The 20,278-nt window shown below is 43.4% G+C and overlaps 1 protein-coding gene across 1 annotated transcript in view; it reads right to left on the reverse strand.

The window, feature by feature from the left end:
• Positions 1-293: 293 nt before the first annotated feature.
• Positions 294-20,278, reverse strand: part of LOC112236168 (twisted gastrulation protein homolog 1-A) — a 33,210-nt gene continuing 13,225 nt past the window's right edge. The window contains exons 3-5 of the mRNA XM_042329202.1: positions 18,909-19,008; positions 1,876-2,136; positions 294-786 (exon numbers count right to left, since the gene is read on the reverse strand). Of these exons, the coding sequence (XP_042185136.1) occupies positions 605-786; positions 1,876-2,136; positions 18,909-19,008 (543 nt within the window). The 3' untranslated portion in view covers positions 294-604. The remainder of the gene's footprint in view (positions 787-1,875; positions 2,137-18,908; positions 19,009-20,278) is intronic.

The following is a 20,278-nucleotide window of genomic DNA, read 5'->3' on the forward strand; positions in this document are numbered from 1 at the left end:
TGATGTCATTATGGGGTATTGTGATGTCATTATGGGGTATTGTGTGTAGATTGATGTGGGGGAAAAATGATTTAATCCATTTTAGAATAAGGCTGTAACGTAACAAAATGTGGAAAAAGTCCAGGGGTCTGAATACTTTCCGAAGGCACTGTATGGTGTAAATGCATTCATATATTAATAAAATATTTTTTGGGGGGGGAGGTTCCTAATGGGGTGTTGAGGAGGCTTCCACATCGTCTAGCCCCTCCCTCGAGCCGCCCATGGGTTTGGTCCATATATATGGTGTCAGTCTCCAGAACAGACAGTTCATAGATCCATCCACCGCCTGTTTTCAGAACAGACAGTTCATAGATCCATCCACCGCCAGTCTTCAGAACAGACAGTTCATAGATCCATCCACCGCCAGTTTTCAGAACAGACAGTTCATAGATCCATCCACCGCCAGTCTTCAGAACAGACAGTTCATAGATCCATCCACCGCCAGTCTTCAGAACAGACAGTTCATAGATCCATCCACCGCCAGTCTTCAGAACAGACAGTTCATAGATCCATCCACCGCCAGTCTTCAGAACAGACAGTTCATAGATCCATCCACCGCCAGTCTTCAGAACAGACAGTTCATGCACTTCACAGCCTTGCTGCCGTAGTCCAGACACTCCGGGCCGATGCACTGACAGCAGGCGTTGTGAAACCAGCGGTACTTCGACCCTCCCATCGACTCACAGTATAGTTTACACTGGCGGATGGATACGCAGTCGTCAAAGTAGACCACCGTACACATGTTATCTGGGGGACAAGGGAGGAGGGATACAGAGAGAAAATAGGGCACAGGTCAGTTATCTTAGTAACAGCATGTTTAACACAGAACTAGTATTCCAGTAATCCCATGTAGACATATTTAAAGCCGTTCCAGTAATCCCATATAGACATATTTAAAGCCGTTCCAGTAATCCCATGTAGACATATTTAAAGCCGTTCCAGTAATCCCATGTAGACATATTTAAAGCCGTTCCAGTAATCCCATATAGACATATTTAAAGCCGTTCCAGTAATCCCATGTAGACATATTTAAAGCCGTTCCAGTAATCCCATGTAGACATATTTAAAACCATTCCAGTAATCCCATGTAGACATATTTAAAGCCGTAGTTAGTAACTACCTGCAAAAAGCAGTCATATTTAACCCTCAATGTTTTCACTACTGAGGACAATGCCACCCACTCTGGTGTGTGTGTGTGTGTGTGTGTGTGTGTGTGTGTTTATATATCTCAGTTGCTAGAGAGAGAGAGAGAAAATATACACTTTCAATTAACCCACGGCAGTCAGAAAAGGAGGAGAGAGAGGGTTACCACCATCACCACAGACTGAACACACCATCTGCTGTATCAGACATGGTGTTGGATTCTATAGTCTAGAAAAAGCAGTTCTATAGTATAGAATCAACAGCTCTTCTATTTGACCTGTGTTTTACTAGCACAGGTACAACTGGGTCTAAACAGATAGTTGAATCTCCCACTGAAAGGAATACCAGCTGCCTCTGTTATGTCATACTATTCTAGTCATGTGGTTCTACAGTCGTAGTAATATATGTCTGTGGATCCACAGTCTAATCAATCTGTTTCTGTGGTTCCACAGTCTAATCAATCTGTTTCTACGGTTCCACAGTCTAATCTTTCTATTTCTACGGTTCCACAGTCTAATCAATCTATTTCTTCGGTTCCACAGTCTAATCAATCTATTTATATGGTTTCACAGTCTAATCAAGCTATTTATATGGTTCCACAGTCCAATCAATCTATTTCTATGGTTCCACAGTCTAATCAATCTATTTATATGGTTCCACAGTCTAATCAATCTATTTCTACGGATCCTCTACCTTGAGTGTCGTATCTTGCGTGAATGCTGTTGCCGGGGATTGACATGTTCTGATGCTGGTCGTCAAGCGTCTCCAAGAAGGAAACCAGGTTCTCGTGGTGAGATAGTTCCTCGGCAACGGGGAAGGACACCACCATCATGTTGATAGGGGCGTCGCCCTCCGTGAGGGCTCGGAACAACGAGGGGATTGGTCGATGGAGTTCCTCCACTGTGCTCTTAGAGGTGGCTGGAGTATCGCTGTAGTTCTTAGGGTTACACATCCCTGAGAGAGAGAGTCCAGAGAGAGAGAGAGTCCAGAGAGAGAGAGAGAGTCCAGAGAGAGAGAGAGAGTCCAGAGAGAGAGAGAGAGTCCAGAGAGAGAGAGAGAGAGAGAGAGAGAGAGAGAGAGAGAGAGAGAGAGAGAGAGAGAGAGAGAGAGAGAGAGAGAGAGAGAGAGAGAGAGAGAGAGAGAGAGACAGAGAGAGAGAGAGAGAGAGAGAGGGAGAGAGAGAGAGAGAGAGAGAGAGAACAGAGAGAGAAGGGGGAGAGACACAGAGAGAGACAGAGAGAGAGAGAGACAGAGAGAGAGAGAGACAGAGAGAGAGAGGGAGGGAGAGACAGAGAGAGAGAGAGGGAGGGAGAGACAGAGAGAGAAAGGGGGGGAGGGGGAGAGAGAGAGACAGAGAGAGAAAGGGAGGGAAGGGGAGAGAGAGAGACAGAGGGGAGAGAGAGAGAGGGAGGGAGAGACAGAGAGAGAAAGGGGGAGAGAGAGACACCATGAGAGAGAGAGGGAGGGAGAGACAGAGAGAAAGGGAGGGGGAGAGAGAGACAGAGAGAGAAAGGGAGAGAGAGAAAGGGAGGGAGGGGACAGAGAGAGACAGAGAGAGAGACAGAGAGAGAAAGGGAGGGAGGGGGAGAGAGAGAGACAGAGAGAGAGAGGGAGAGGGAGAGGGAGGGAGGGGGGGAGAGAGAGAGAGAGAGAGAAAGGGAGGGAGGGGGAGAGAGGGATGAAGGGAGGGAGGGGAGAGAGAGAGGGAGAGAGAAAGGGAGGGGGGGGAGAGAGAGAGAGAAAGGGAGGTAGGGGGAGAGAGAGAGAGAAAGGGAGGGGGGGGAGAGAGAGAGAGAGAGGAGAGAGAAAGGGAGAGAGAGAGAGACAGAGAGAAAGGGAGGGAGAGAGAGAGACAGAGAGAAAGGGAGGGAGGGAGAGGTAGAGAGAGAAAGACAGACAGAGAGAATGATAATATATTTTAAAAGGTTTAGTGGTTTCTATACAAGTAGTTCTGACCAAAATGATTTGATTAAAATTACAATTGTTTATTCTTTATGATATAGAGTAGCTGTTACTTCAGAGAAACATCAGATATGATTAGCCTAACATTGTAATGAGTCTAAGTGAATTAGATAAATCATTCAATGAGCAGCAACATTTGACACAGGAATATTGGATTACAAACCAACCAATGCTAAAAACAGAGCCAAGACAGCTGTTTCAGATAAACCACACATTGGTCCACTCCACCCTCCCTCCACACCTCCACTCTCCCTCCCTCCACCCCAAATACAAACTTTGCTTCCCCTCTACCTCCCCTCGTCAGTCAACCCAAACCACTCACAGACACTGTCACACGCATACAGAATTACACACACACACACATCAAAAACAGGTGCTGTTTCGCACTCGACTGGAAACATATTGGGAATCTCTCTCTCTCTCTCTCTCTCTCTCAAATCGTGTTACCCCGGCTCTGACGCTTGTCGGATGTGGCTTGCAAACCATTACGGACTACAAAGGGCAGCACAGCCGAGAGCTGCCCAGTGACACGAGCCTACCAGATGAGCTAAACTACTTCTATGCTCGCTTCGAGGTAAATAACACAAACATGCATGAGAGCACCAGCTGTTCTGGAAGACTGTGTGATCACGCTCTCCGCAGCCGATGTGAGTAAGAGCTTGTAAATGTTGACCTGTTCAAAGGCCGCAGGGCCAGACGGATTACCAGGAACACTAAGGTAACCTGTATGAATGACTACCAACCCATAGCACTCACGTCTGTAGCCATGAAGTGCTTTGAAAGGCTGGTCATGGCTCACATCAACACCGTCATCCCAGAAACCCTAGACCCACTCCAATTTGCAAACCGCCCTAACAGATCCACAGATGATGCAATCTCTATTGTACTCCACACTGCCCTTTCACACCTGGACAAAAGGAACACCTATGTGAGAATGCTGTTCATTGACTACAGCTCAGCGTTCAACACCATAGTGCCCTCAAAGCTCATCAATAAGCTAAGGACCCTGGTACTAAACACCTCCCTCTGCAACTGGATCCTGGACTTCCTGACCTTCACATCCACCACGCTGATCCTCAACCCTCAGGGGTGTGTGCTCAGTCCCCTCCTGTACTCCCTGTTCACCCATGACTGCACGGCCAGGCACAACTCCAACACCATCATTAAGTTTGCAGATGAGACACAACAGTATTGTAACACTGTTAAACTACAGGGCTGTCCTCCTCAGTCCTCCTCAGTGTATTGTAACACTGTTAAACTACAGGGCTGTCCTCCTCAGTCCTCCTCAGTGTACTGTAACACTGTTAAACTACAGGGCTATCCTCCTCAGTCCTCCTCAGTGTATTGTAACACTGTTAAACTACAGGGCTGTCCTCCTCAGTCCTCCTCAGTGTACTGTAACACTGTTAAACTACAGGGCTGTCCTCCTCAGTCCTCCTCAGTGTATTGTAACACTGTTAAACAGGTCCACCCTAAAGCAATAGCTGCAACATCGCCAAGACATCTGTGTACATGAGTGTGTGTGTGCATGTGAGTTACATGCAAGTGTGCGTGTGTGTGCATGCGTATATGCGCATGTGAGTGCTGCATATGTATGTATATATATATATATATATATACAGTTGAAGTTGGAAGTTTACATACACCTTAGCCAAATACATCTAAACTCAGTTTTTCACAATTCCTGACATTTAATCCTAGTAAAAACTCCCTGTTTTAGGTCAGTTAGGATCACCACTTTATTTTAAGAATGTGAAATGTCAGAATAATAGTAGAGAGAATGATTTATTTCAGCTTTTATTTCTTTCATCACATTCCCAGTGGGTCTGAAGTTTACATACACTCAATTAGTATTTGGTAGCATTGGCTTTAAATAGTTTAACTTGGGTCAAACGTTTTGGGTAGCCTTCCACAAGCTTCCCACAAGCAGTTGGGTAAATTTTGGCCCATTCCTACTGAAAGAGCTGGTGTAACTGAGTCAGGTTTGTAGGCCTCCTTGCTCGCACATGCTTTTTCAGTTAGATACTTTTGTACCCGTTTCCTCCAGCATCTTCACAAGGTCTTTTGCTGTTGTTCAGGGATTGATTGGCACTTTTCGCACCAAAGTACATTAATCTCTAGGAGACAGAACGCGTCTCCTTCCTGAGCGGTATGACGGCTGTGTGGTGTTTAACCTTGCATACTATTGTCTGTACAGATGAACGTGGTACCTTCAGGCGTTTGGAAATTGCTCCCAAGGATGAACCAGACTTGTGAAGGTCTACAATTTGTTTTCTGAGGTCTTGGCTGATTTCTTTTGATTTTCCCATGATGTCAAGCAAGGAGGGACTGAGTTTGAAGGTAGGCCTTGAAATACATCCACAGGTACACCTCCAATTGACTCAAATTATGTCAATTAGCCTATCAGAAGCTTCTAAAGCCATGACATCATTTCCTGGAATTTTCCAAGCTGTTTAAAGGCACAGTCAACTTAGTGTATGTAAACTTCTGACCCACTGGAAATGTGATACCGTGAATTATAAGTGAAATAATCTGTCTGTAAACAATTGTTGGAAAAATGACTTGTGTCATGCACAAAGTAGATGTCCTAACAGACTTGTCAAAACTATAGTTTGTTAACAAGAAATGTGTGGAGTGGTTGAAAAACTAGTTTTAATGACTCCAACCTAAGTGTATGTAAACTTCCGACTTCAACTGTATGTGTGTGTGTGGATATATATATATATGTATATGTGTGTGTGTGTGTGTGTGTGTGTGTGTGTGTGTGTGTGTGTGTGTGTGTGTGTGTGTGTGTGTGTCTGTGTGTGGGTGGATATATATATATATATGTATGTGTGTGTGTGTATGTGTGTGTGTATGTGTGTGTGTATGTGTGTGTGTGTGTGTGTGTGGGTGGGTTTGAGTCCTAGCTGTAGCAGCCTGGATACATTACATCCTCTGTCACATGCTTCATCTTGGATGTGTCTCCCACATAAAAGGGGGTCAGAGAGGGAGCTTACAGCTGGCCTGGCTAGCTTTGGTCTGGTGGGCTTGTCAACACATACAGTAATATATGTCTGCTGGCAAAAGACAAAACAGCTCTCTATGGGAGTATATGGCAGTATATCTAGTTTACTTTGTCAGAGTGGCTGCGGATCTGACCTTTTCGGGATATTTAGTCCACCACACGAAACAATCTGGGGCTTCCTGAAACTGCTGCTCATGTGCAGATGATACAATGATACAATGATACAATGATACAATGATACAATGATACAATGATACAATGATACAATGATACAATGATACAATGATACAATGCGTATTCTCTACTTTACACACAGAGAACAGGCTACTCAGGGCAATGGTTGTCGTTTAGTAAAATGTGATTAAAGCTCAACTAATGTTTGCAAGAGCACATTACGATCACAATATTCTACATAACACAACATAATACTGTAAGACAAAACAACACCGCATCCAATGATCGTCTGTGATCGTTCTTCAAAACAAATGAACCAATCAGTTTCAAGGATATGCATTCAGATATTGTTGAGCTACACAGTGTTGAAGTAGCCTGATTTTAATATTCACATGGAAAAGTCCACAGTCCCACTCCAGAAGGCTTTCGGAGCCATCATCGACTCAGTGGGTTTTGTCCGACATGTCTCTGGACCCACTCACTGTCACAGTCATACTCTGGACCTAGTTTTGTCCCATGGAATAAATGTCGTGGAGCTTAATGTTTTTCCTCATAATCCTGGACTATCGGACCACCATTTTATTACGTTTGCAATCGCAACAAATAATCTGCTCAGACCCCAACCAAGGATCATCAAAAGTCGTGCTATAAATTCTCAGACAACCCAAAGATTCCTTGATGCCCTTCCAGACTCCCTCTGCCTACCCAAGAACGTCAGAGGACAAAAACCAGTTAACCACCTAACTGAGGAATTCAATTTGACCTTGCGCAATAACCTAGATGCAGTCGCACCCCTAAAAACTAAAAACATTTGTCATAAGAAACTAGCTCCCTGGTATACAGAAAATACCAGAGCTCTGAAGCAAGCTTCCAGAATATTGGAATGGAAATGGCGCCACACCAAACTGGAAGTCTTCTGACTATCTTGGAAAGACAGTACCGTGCAGTATCAAAGAGCCCTCATTGCTGCTACACCAAACTGGAAGTCTTCAGACTAGCTTGGAAAGACAGTACCGTGCAGTATCAAAGAGCCCTCATTGCTGCTACACCAAACTGGAAGTCTTCAGACTAGCTTGGAAAGACAGTACCGTGCAGTATCGAAGAGCCCTCACTGCTGCTACACCAAACAGGAAGTCTTCAGACTAGCTTGGAAAGACAGTACCGTGCAGTATCAAAGAGCCCTCATTGCTGCTACACCAAACTGGAAGTCTTCAGACTAGCTTGGAAAGACAGTACCGTGCAGTATCAAAGAGCCCTCATTGCTGCTACACCAAACAGGAAGTCTTCCGACTAGCTTGGAAAGACAGTACCGAAGAGCCCTCACTGCTGCTCGAATCATCCTATTTTTCCATCTTAATTGAGGAAAATAAGAACAATCCTAAATTTATTTTTGATACTGTCGCAAAGCTAACTAAAAAGCAGCATTCCCCAAGAGAGGATGGCTTTCACTTCAGCAGTAATAAATTCAAGAACTTCTTTGAGGAAAAGATCATGATTATTAGAAAGCAAATTACGAACTCCTCTTTAAATCTGCGTATTCCTCCAAAGCTCAGTTGTCCTGAGTCTGCACAACACTGTCAGGACCTAGGATCAAGGGAGACAAGTGTTTTAGTACTAGATCTCTTGACACAATGATGAAAATAATCATGGCCTCTAAACCTTCAAGCTGCATACTGGACCCTATTCCAACTAAACTACTGAAAGAGCTGCTTCCTGTGCTTGGCCCTCCTATGTTGAACATAATAAACTGCTCTCTATCCACCGGATGTGTACCAAAATCACTAAAAGTGGCAGTAATAAAGCCTCTCTTGAAAAAGTCAAACCTTGACCCAGAAAGTATAAAAAACTATAGGCCTATATTGAATCTTCCATTCCTCTCAATTTTTTTTTGAAAAAGCTGTTGCGCATCAACTCACTGCCTTCCTGAAGACAAACAATGTATACGAAATGCTTCAGTCTGGTTTTAGAGCCCATCATAGCACTGAGACTGCACTTGTGAAGGTGGTAAATTACCTTTTAATGGCGTGCATCTGTCCTCGTGCTCCTAGACCTTAGTGCTGCTTTTGATACCATCGATCACCACATTCTTTTGGAGAGATTGGAAACCCAAATTGGTCTACACGGACAAGTTCTGGCCTGGTTTAGATCTTATCTGTCGGAAAGATATCAGTTTGTCTCTGTGAATGGTTTATCCTCTGACAAATCAACTGTAAATTTCGGTGTTCCTCAAGGCTCCGTTTTAGGACCACTATTGTTTTCACTATATATTTTACCTCTTGGGGATGTCATTCGAAAACACATTGTTAACTTTCACTGCTATGTGGATGACACACAGCTGTACATTTCAATGAAACATGGTGAAGCCCCAAAATTGCTCCCGCTAGAAGCCTGTGTTTCAGACATAAGAAAGTGGATGGCTGCAAACCTTCTACTTTTAAACTCGGACAAAACAGAGATGCTTGTTCTAGGTCCCAAGAAACAAAGAGATCTTCTGCTGAATCTGACAATTAATCTTAATGGTTGTACAGTCGTCTCAAATAAAACTGTGAAGGACCTCGGCGTTACTCTGGACCCTGATCTCTCTTTTCAAGACTGTTTCAAGGACAGCTTTTTTCCATCTACGTAACATAGCAAACATCAGAAACTTTCTGTCCAAAAATGATGTAGAAAAATGTATCCATGCTTTTGTTACTTCTAGGTTAGACTACTGCAATGCTCTACTTTCCGGGCTACCCAGATAAAGCACTAAATAAACTTCTGTTAGTGCTAAATACGGCTGCTAGAATCCTGACTAGAACCCCAAAATTTGATCATATTACTGTTTACTGTGTTGAAAGATCCTACAGTGGTGTGTTGAAAGATCCTACAGTGTTGTTTTGAAGGATCCTACAGTGTTGTGTTGAAGGATCCTACAGTGTTGTGTTGAAGGATCCTACAGTGTTGTGATGAAGGATCCTACAGTGTTGTGATGAAGGATCCTACAGTGTTGTGTTGAAGGATTCTACAGTGTTGTGTTGAAGGATCCTACAGTGTTGTGTTGAATGATCCTACAGTGTTGTGATGAAGGATCCTACAGTGTTGTGATGAAGGATCCTACAGTGTTGTGTTGAAGGATCCTACAGTGTTGTGTTGAAGGATCCTACAGTGTTGTGTTGAAGGATCCTACAGTGTTGTGTTGAAGGATCCTACAGTGTTGTGTTGAAGGATCCTACAGTGTTGTGTTGAAGGATCCTACAGTGTTGTGTTGAAAGATCCTACAGTGTTGTGTTGAAAGATCCTACAGTGTTGTGTTGAAGGATACTACAGTGTTGTGTTAAAGGATACTACAGTGTTGTGTTGAATGATGGAGTGAACGAACATGAGAGCACATGGTCTTAGCCTAGCTGTGTATTTTTCCAAGTGGCACGTGCTGTTGAGTTTTGGCCACATGAGAAAAAACTGTGTTGTCTTACAGTAAACATTATACTATGCTATTATATTCGGTTCTGTAACATGCCGACCAGACCGGACAAAATAAATTTAGAAATTCATGTTATTCAACTATTGCACCCACACTGCTCACGCGCGGCAATGAGCGTCTGAGTTGCCGAGTGCTAAAATAGAAGTCCTTTCTATTTCCGACGCAGATCGCGCTGCAAGTCCTGCCTCTCCCAACTCCTCATTGGTTTATAGAAGCAGGTACCCACGTGCCATCTCCTCATTGGTTATACCCACTTGGGTGATTGAAAGACTAACTGTGTTGTCGGTTGTCGTGGTAATACTATGAACGTTTAGTAGCCAATCACCATATAAGTTCAAAGAAGAAAAAGCCTGGAAGGAGGAGAGATGACTAGAAATGATTCGGTTGGCCGTTTTATGTGTGGATTAATTGTTGGAGTAGAGGACCTTGTGCATTTCAGGTAAAATAACTCAACATTTATATCACCGGACAAATTAGCTAGCAACAGCAAGCTAGCTAAATAGGACAAATTAGCTAGCAACAGCAAGCTAACTAGCTAAATAGGACAAATTAGCTAGCAACAGCAAGCTAGCTAAATAGGACAAATTAGCTAGCAACTGCAAGCTAGCTAAATAGGACAAATTAGCTAGCAACAGCAAGCTAGCTAAATAGGACAAATTAGCTAGCAACAGCAAGCTAGCTAAATAGGACAAATTAGCTAGCAACTGCAAGCTAGCTAAATAGGACAAATTAGCTAGCAACAGCAAGCTAACTAGCTAAATAGGACAAATTAGGTAGCAACAAGCTAGCTAACTAAATTGCCATACATGTTTAATGCTTTTCGACCTGTCCCCAAATTAATATAATTAGTTCAGAGTTTGTTAAGATATTTCAACCTGCGTGTCGTGATCGCGTTTGGTGTGGGGGGACAAAATACATTTATACGCGATGACGCAGCCGGTCTGGGTTCTGTGTTATGTAGAATACTGAGACCATTACATGATCATTGATTCAGCTATTTGATCTAACTTTATTATTAAACAAGCACCATTCACCTGAGTAGCCCATTCTCTGCGTGCAAAGTAGAGAATACACGCAAGTTTTGCATTATAGAACAAGATCTGCACATGCCCAAAAGCTTCAGACAGTTCAGGATCTTTGAGTGTGGTGGACTAAAGATCCTGATGAAGTCAGATGTACAGCCACGGCCTTACATTACATAATGTAATTTACAGTGTAACCTTCCTGGTGTCGATCAATAGTAGAAAGCTTGGTAATGTACCTTAATGGTTTGGTAATGGTAATGTATGGATGGTAATGTACCTTAATGGTTGGTAATAGTAATGTATGGTATTGATACTGGATGGTAATGTACCTTAATGGTACTGTATGGTAATGTACCTTAATTGTAATGTACCTTAATGGTTTGGTAATGGTAATGTATGGTAATGTACCACAATGGTAATGGTACTGTATGGTAATGTACCTTAATGGTAATGGTACTGAATGGTAATGTACCATAATTGTAATGGTAATGCACCTTGATTTTTTGTAATGGTAATGCACCTTAATGGTAATGTCACTGAATGGTAATGTATGGTAATGGTACTGAATGGCAATGTACCTTGATGTTTTGGTAATGGTAATGTATGGTAATATACCTTAATGGCAATGTCACTGAATGGTAATGTACCTTAATGGTAATGTATGGTAATGTACCGTAATGGTTTGGTAATGGTAATGTATTGTAATGTACCTGAATGGTCTGGCAATGGTAATGTATGGCAATGTACCTTAATTGTTTGGTAATGTATGGTAATGTACCCTTAATGGTAATAGTAATGTATGGTAATGTACCTTGATGGTATTGGTAATGTATGGTAATGTACCTTAATGGTTTGGTATCAGGCAAAAGCTAAGGAAACTGCATCTGCACTGAAACTGGAAATTACAATGTGAATAGAAAATATCCAAGCAATCTCAGTACAGTATAATTCAGCTCAGTGCAATAGTGTGAACAGGCAGAACACCTTTCATTTTCAGAGTCCAGGAAAGAGACTTCAGTCATTTGGTACCAGAGTAGAGGCACCAGAATAGAGACACCAGAGTAGAGACATCCAGAGTAGGGGTACCAGAGTAGAGGCACCAGAATAGAGACACTGTAGACACCAGAGGCACCAGAGTAGAGACACCAGAGACATCAGAGTAGAGACACCAGAGACACCAGAGTAGAGACACCAGAGACACCAGAGTAGAGACACCAGGGTAGAGACACCAGAGACACCAGAGTAGAGACACCAGAGACACCAGAGTAGAGACACCAGGGTAGAGACACCAGAGACACCAGAGACACCAGAGACACCAGAGTAGAGACACCAGAGACACCAGAGACACCAGAGTAGAGACACCAGAGACACCAGAGTAGAGACACCAGAGTAGAGACACCAGAGATACCAGAGTAGAGACATCCAGAGTAGAGACATCCAGAGTAGAGGCACCAGAGACACCAGAGTAGAGACACCAGAGTAGACACCAGAGTAGAGACACCAGAGTAGAGACACCAGAGTAGAGACACCAGAGATACCAGAGTAGAGACATCCAGAGTAGAGACACCAGAGACACCAGAGTAGAGACATCCAGAGTAGAGACAACTAGAGTAGAGACGTCCAGAGTAGAGGCACCAGAATAGAGACACCAGAGACAACAGAGTAGAGACACCAGAGACACCAGCGTATAGACACCAGAGTAGAGACACCAGAGACACCCGAGTATAGACACCAGAGTAGAGACACCAGAGACACCAGAGTAGAGGTACCAGAGACACCAGAGTAGAGACACCAGAGTAGAGACTCCAGAGTAGAGACACCAGAGTAGAGACACCAGAGCAGAGACACCAGAGCAGAGACACCAGAGAAGGGACGTCCAGAGTAGAGGCACCAGAATAGAGACACCAGAGTAGAGACACCAGAGACACCAGAGTAGAGACACCATAGACACCAGAGTAGAGACACCAGAGACACCAGAATATAGACACCAGCGACACCGGAGTAGAGACACCAGAGACACCAGAGTAGAAGTACCAGAGTAGAGGCACCAGAGTAGAGGTACCAGAGTAGAGACACCAGAGTAGAGGTACCAGAGACACCAGAGTAGAGACACCAGAGTAGAGACACCAGAGTAGAGGCACCAGAGAGGTAGAGGCACCAGAGTAGAGACACCAGAGTAGAGGCACCAGAGTAGAGGCACCAGAGCAGAGGCACCAGAGTAGAGACACCAGAGTAGAGACACCAGAGTAGAGACACCAGAGTAGAGGCACCAGAGTAGAGACACCAGAGTAGAGGCACCAGAGTAGAGACACCAGAGTAGAGGCACCAGAGTAGAGACACCAGAGTAGAGACATTAGAGTAGACACACCAGAGTAGAGGTACCAGAGACACCAGAGTAGAGGTACCAGAGTAGAGGTACCAGAATAGAGACACCAGAGTAGAGACACCATAGAAGGTTCCTAGTTCCAAGGCACGGTGGCCTCTTCTGACTGTGTGTGTCTGGCCTTTCACACTCTCCCTATCAGACCTACACTACGCCTCAGAGGGACACTTTAAAACCCAACCTGTTCAGAAAGCAGCTTGACCCAGCCTAACTGATCACGCTGATAATGACTGCAGTGTTTTTAATTGAGTTGTTGTTGTTTTATGAGCAGTGGAGGTGTGTGGGTAAAATAACTGGGGGAGCCAAGCCAGTGAAAACCACATATTACAACCTACACTAGATGTACAGCAGACAGCAGGACAGAAGAACAGCACACAGCTATAGACTATAGCCTACACCCATTCATCTTATTTAAGACACACTAACTACACTATATACACAAAAGTATGTGGACACCCCTTCAAACGAGTGGATTTGGCTATTTCAGCCACACCCGTTGCTGACAGGTGTATAAAATTGAGCACACAGCCATGCAATCTCCATAGACAAACATTGGTAGTAGAATGGCCTTACTGAAGAGCTCAGTGACATTCAACGAGGCACCGTCATAGGATGCCATCTTTCTAACAAGGCAGTTTGTCAAATTTCTGCCCTGCTAAAGCTGCCCCGGGCATCTGTAAGTGCTGTTATTGTGACGTGGAAACGTCTAGGAGCAACAACGGCTCAGCCTGCAAAGTGGTAGACCACACAAGCTCACAGAATGTGACCGCCGAGTGCTGAAGAGCGTAAAAATTGTCTGTCCTCGGTTGCAACACTCACTACAGAGTTCAAAACTGCCTCTGGAAGCAACGTCAGCACAAGAACTGTTAGTCGGGAGATTAATGAAATGGGTTTCCATGGCCGAGCAGCCACACACAAGCCTAAGATCACCATGCGCAATGCCAAGCGTCAGCTGGAGTGGAGTAAAGCTCACCGCTATTGGACTCTGGAGCAGTGGAAACGCATTCTCTAGAGTGATGAATCACACTTCACCATCTGGCAGTCCGACGGACGAATCTGAGTTTGGCGGATCCCAGGAGAACGCTAACTGCCCGAATGCGGATGGATGAGGAATAATGGTTTGGGCTGTTTTTCATGGTGCGGGCCCCTTAGTTCCAGTGAAGGGAAATCTTAACACTACAGCATACAATGATATTCTAGACGATTCTGTGCTTCCAATTTTGTGGAAGGCCCTTTCCGGTTTCAGCATGACAATGCCCCCGTGCACAAAGAGAGGTCCATACAGAAATGGTTTGTTGATATCAGTGTGGAAGAACTTGACTGGCCTGCTCAGAGCCCTGACCTCAACCCCATCGAACACCTTTGGGATGAATAGTAATGCCAACTGCAAGCCAGGCCTACTCGTCCAACATCAGAGCCCGACCTCACGAATGCTGTTATGGCTGAATGGAAGCACGTCCCCGCAGCAATGTTCCAACATCTAAAGCCTTCCCAGAAGAGTGGAGGCTGTTATAGCAGCAATGTTCCAACATCTAGTGGAAAGCCTTCCCAGAAGAGTGGAGGCTGTTGTAGCAGCAATGTTCCAACATCTAGTGGAAAGCCTTCCCAGAAGAGTGGAGGCTGTTATAGCAGCAATGTTCCAACATCTCGTGGAAAGCCTTCCCAGAAGAGTGGAGGCAGTTATAGCAGCAATGTTCCAACATCTAAAGCCTTCCCAGAAGAGTGGAGGCTGTTATAGCAGCAATGTTCCAACATCTAGTGGAAAGCCTTCCCAGAAGAGTGGAGGCTGTTATAGCAGCAATGTTCCAACATCTAGTGGAAAGCCTTCCCAGAAGAGTGGAGGCTGTTATAGCAGCAATGTTCCAACATCTAGTGGAAAGCCTTCCCAGAAGAGTGGAGGCTGTTATAGCAGCAATGTTCCAACATCTAGTGGAAAGCCTTCCCAGAAGAGTGGAGGCTGTTATAGCAGCAATGTTCCAACATCTAGTGGAAAGCCTTCCCAGAAGAGTGGAGGCTGTTATAGCAGCAATGTTCCAACATCTAGTGGAAAGCCTTCCCAGAAGAGTGGAGGCTGTTGTAGCAGCAATGTTCCAACATCTAGTGGAAAGCCTTCCCAGAAGAGTGGAGGCTGTTATAGCAGCAATGTTCCAACATCTAGTGGAAAGCCTTCCCAGAAGAGTGGAGGCTGTTATAGCAGCAATGTTCTAACATCTAGTGGAAAGCCTTCCCAGAAGAGTGGAGGCTGTTATTGCAGCAATGTTCCAACATCTAGTGGAAAGCCTTCCCAGAAGAGTGGAGGCAGTTATAGCAGCAATGTTCCAACATCTAGTGGAAAGCCTTCCCAGAAGAGTGGAGGTTGTTATAACAGCAATGTTCCAACATCTAGTGAAAAGCCTTCCCAGAAGAGTGGAGGCTGTTATAGCAGCAATGTTCCAACATCTAGTGGGAAAGCCTTCCCAGAAGAGTGGAGGATGTTGGAGCAGCAATGTTCCAACATCTAGTGGAAAGCCTTCCCAGAAGAGTGGAGGCTGTTATAGCAGCAATGTTCCAACATCTAGTGGGAAAGCCTTCCCAGAAGAGTGGAGGCAATTATAGCAGCAATGTTCCAACATCTAGTGGAAAGCCTTCCCAGAAGAGTGGAGGCTGTTATAGCAGCAATGTTCCAACATCTAGTGGAAAGCCTTCCCAGAAGAGTGGAGGCTGTTATAGCAGCAGTGTACCAACATCTAGTGGAAAGCCTTCCCAGAAGAGTGGAGGCTGTTACAGCAGCAATGTTCCAACATCTAGAGGAAAGCCTTCCCAGAAGAGTGGAGGCTGTTATAGCAGCAATGTTCCAACATCTAGTGGAAAGCCTTCCCAGAAGAGTGGAGGCTGTTATAGCAGCAATGTTCCAACTTCTAGTGGAAAGCCTTCCCAGAAGAGTGGAGGCTGTTACAGCAGCAATGTTCCAACATCTAGAGGAAAGCCTTCCCAGAAGAGTGGAGGCTGTTATAGCAGCAATGTTCCAACATCTAGTGGAAAGCCTTCCCAGAAGAGTGGAGGCTGTTATAGCAGCAATGTTCCAACATCTAGAGGAAAGCCTTCCCAGAACAGTGGAGGCTGTTATAGCAGCAAAGGGGGGAACAACTCCATATTAATACCCTTGATGGAATGAGATGTTGGACGTGCAGGTGCCCACATACTGTTGGTCATGTAGTGTATGTTACGTTACGTTACATTACGTTGTGATAATTGCGCTGTTTGCTCTATAACCCATTCATTCATACGACACCGTGATATAAGGCCTTGACAACATAAAGATAAACAATAAGGCCTTGACAACATAAAGATAAACAATAAGGCCTTGACAACATAAAGATAAACAATAAGGCCTTGACAACATAAAGATAAACAATAAGGCCTTGACAACATAAAGATAAACAATAAGGCCTTGACAACATAAAGATAAACAATAAGGCCTTGACAACATAAAGATAAACAATAAGGCCTTGACAACATAAAGATAAACAATACAGCCGCGACAACATAAAGACAACAGTGGCAGAATAAATTCAACTACATATATGTTTGTTTCATCACAAAACTGGAGAACAACATCTGTCTGGTGAAATCCGCAAAGCAAATAGTGGTAATGTATAGATGGTAATGTATGGACGGTAATGTATGGACGGTAATGTATGGAAGGTAATATATGGATGGTAATGTATGGGTGGTAATGTATGGACGGTAATGTATGGACGGTAATGTATGGATGGTAATGTGTGGATGGTAATGTGTGGATGGTAATGCATGGATGGTAATGCATGGATGGTAATGCGTGAATGGTATTGTGTGGATGGTAATGTGTGGATGGTCATGTGTGGATGGTAATGTGTGTATGGTAATGTCTGGATGGTAATGTGTGTATGGTAATGTATGAATGGTAATGTATGGACGGTAATGTATGATGGTAATGTATGGGATGTAATGTATGGGTGGTAATGTATGGGTGGTAATGTATGCACGGACGGTAATGTATGGATGGATGATAATGTATGGACGGTAATGTACGGACGGTAATGTATGGATGGTAATGTATGGGTGGTAATGTGTGTATGGTAATGTATGGACGGTAATGTATGGACGGTAATGTCTGGATGGTAATGTATGGACGGTAATGTCTGGATGGTAATGTATGGATGGTAATGTATGGACGGCAATGCATGGACGGTAATGTATGGATGGTAATGTATGGATGGTAATGTCTGGACGGTAATGTATGGATGGTAATGTGTGTATGGTAATGTGTGTATGGTAATGTATGGACGGTAATGTATGGATGGTAATGTCTGGATGGTAATGTCTGGATGGTAATGTATGGATGGTAATGTATGGATGGTAATGTATGGATGGTAATGCATGGATGGCAATGCATGGACGGTAATGTATGGACGGTAATGTATGGATGGTAATGTGTGTATGGTAATGTATGGATGGTAATGTATGGGTGGTAATGTATGGATGGTAATGTGTGTATGGTAATGTATGGACGGTAATGTATGGACGGTAATGTATGGATGGTAATGTGTGTATGGTAATGTGTGTATGGTAATGTATGGACGGTAATGTATGGATGGTAATGTATGGACGGTAATGTATGGATGGTAATGTATGGACGGTAATGTAAACAGGTCAAGCAAGTTCATGTTTTCAACATTTTTTACTGAGCAAGTAGTGATTTAGAACGACGGAGGTTACCGCAGGTCAGAACAAAGATACCAGGAGCCGCTACTCCAGCACCATTTCAACAGGAACATTTAAACCTCATCACACCAACAAGCTATATATATATATATGTATATGCATAGTTTAATCCACTGAAAACAAACTTAAAGATTGTGTATTAAATTATGCATATATATATATATATATATATATATAGCCTTGTTGATGTGATAAGGTTTAAATGTTTCTGTTGAAATGGTGTTGGAATATATATATGCTGAAAACAAACTTAAAGATTGCAAAAAACAAGGGATGATTTTACAGTGCCAGGACCACCCACAGTTGAGCTCAGCTCTACGCTAATTGGCTAATTAATAATATTTTTTAATTATCAAGGAAGGCCAAATGCTTGTTTGGCATCAATCAATCAAATGGGGCGGCAGGTAGCCAAGTGGTTTAGAGTTGTTGGACTTGTAACCGAAAGGATGCAAGATCGAATCCCTGAGCTGACAAGGTAAAAATTGGTCGTTCGGCCCCTGAACAAGGCAGTTAACCCACTGTTCCTAGGCCATCATTGTAAATAAGAGTTTGTTCTTAATCTTAACTGACTTGCCTAAATAAAGGTTAAAATAATAAATGCTACGGCGGCAACATGTCATACTCTTTTGGTCCACACAACATCAGATACATAGGCTACACACAGAGACACAGAGGGGCGCTGTTTCCCTTTCTCTGGTGAGATTCAGCCACTTGCGAATTGACTGAAAATTATGCAAAAAAGATGAAAGATAAAAATAAAAATTACAATAAGAAAATAATTTTTCGATCTAATATTTGGGGAAGCCAGGCTTCCCTTTGCATCTATGAATACACACCACTGTTTATGAATAACACACATATTGTACTGTGTGAGATGTGACTTACCGACACAGTCACAGCACACACACCTTACAGCAGACACACACACACACACACCACCTCATCTTAAACCATTGTGTACATGGTACTCACCGACACAGTCACAGCATTCCTCCCACAGTGTCCCCAGGCAGAGCATACACTCTTTACAGCACGAACAGTTCCCATCGGACGGACGACACTGACACAGCTCCTGCAACACACACACACACACACACACACACACACACACACACACACACACACACACACACACACACACACACACACACACACACACACACACACACACACACACACACACACACACACACACACACACAATCAACTCAATTGAATAGACTAGCTACAAGATATACTGGCTTCAGAGGTTTTCCTAGTTTGGTTATGTAGGACTGGTTATGTAGGCCTGGTTAGGTAAAACTGGTTATGTAGGTTATGTAGAACTGGTTATGTAGGTTATGTAGGACTGGTTATGTAGAACTGGTTATGTAGAACTGCTTATGTAGGTTATGTAGGACTGGTTATGTAGGACTGGTTATGTAGGACTGGTTATTTAGGACTGGTTATGTAGGATATGTAGGACTGGTTATGTAGGTTATGTAGAACTGGTTATGTAGGACTGGTTATGTCGGTTATGTAGGACTGGTTATGTATGACTGGTTATGTATGACTGGTTATTTAGGACTGGTTATTTAGGACTGGTTATTTAGGACTGGTTATGTAGGACTGGTTATGTAGGATATGTAGGTCTGGTTATGTAGGTTATGTAGAACTGGTTATGTAGGACTGGTTATGTCGGTTATGTAGGACTGGTTATGTATGACTGGTTATGTATGACTGGTTATTTAGGACTGGTTATTTAGGACTGGTTATGTAGGATATGTAGGTCTGGTTATGTAGGTTATGTAGAACTGGTTATGTAGGACTGGTTATGTCGGTTATGTAGGACTGGTTATGTATGACTGTTTATGTATGACTGGTTATTTAGGACTGGTTATTTAGGACTGGTTATGTAGGATATGTAGGTCTGGTTATGTAGGACTGGAGTTGTGACTTGTTTCTGTGTGTTGTTTACTGTACTTACAGTCTGTCACTACAGAGACCAGGCCCAGTGTAGACAGAACACATCAACACACACAGGAAACAGCACTATGTTACAGTCATACATACTGGTTATAATGACTACAGTCATACATACTGGTTATAATGACTACAGTCATACATACTGGTTATAATGACTACAGTCATACATACTGGTTATAATGACTACAGTCATACATACTGGTTATAATGACTACAGTCATACATACTGGTTATAATGACTACAGTCATACATACTGGTTATAATGACTACAGTCATACATACTGGTTATAATGACTACAGTCATACATACTGGTTATAATGACTACAGTCATACATACTGGTTATAATGACTACAGTCATACATACTGGTTATAAT

This window comes from Oncorhynchus tshawytscha, linkage group LG10 (genome assembly GCF_018296145.1).
Source record: "Oncorhynchus tshawytscha isolate Ot180627B linkage group LG10, Otsh_v2.0, whole genome shotgun sequence".
Classification (NCBI taxonomy): Eukaryota; Metazoa; Chordata; class Actinopteri; order Salmoniformes; family Salmonidae; genus Oncorhynchus; species Oncorhynchus tshawytscha.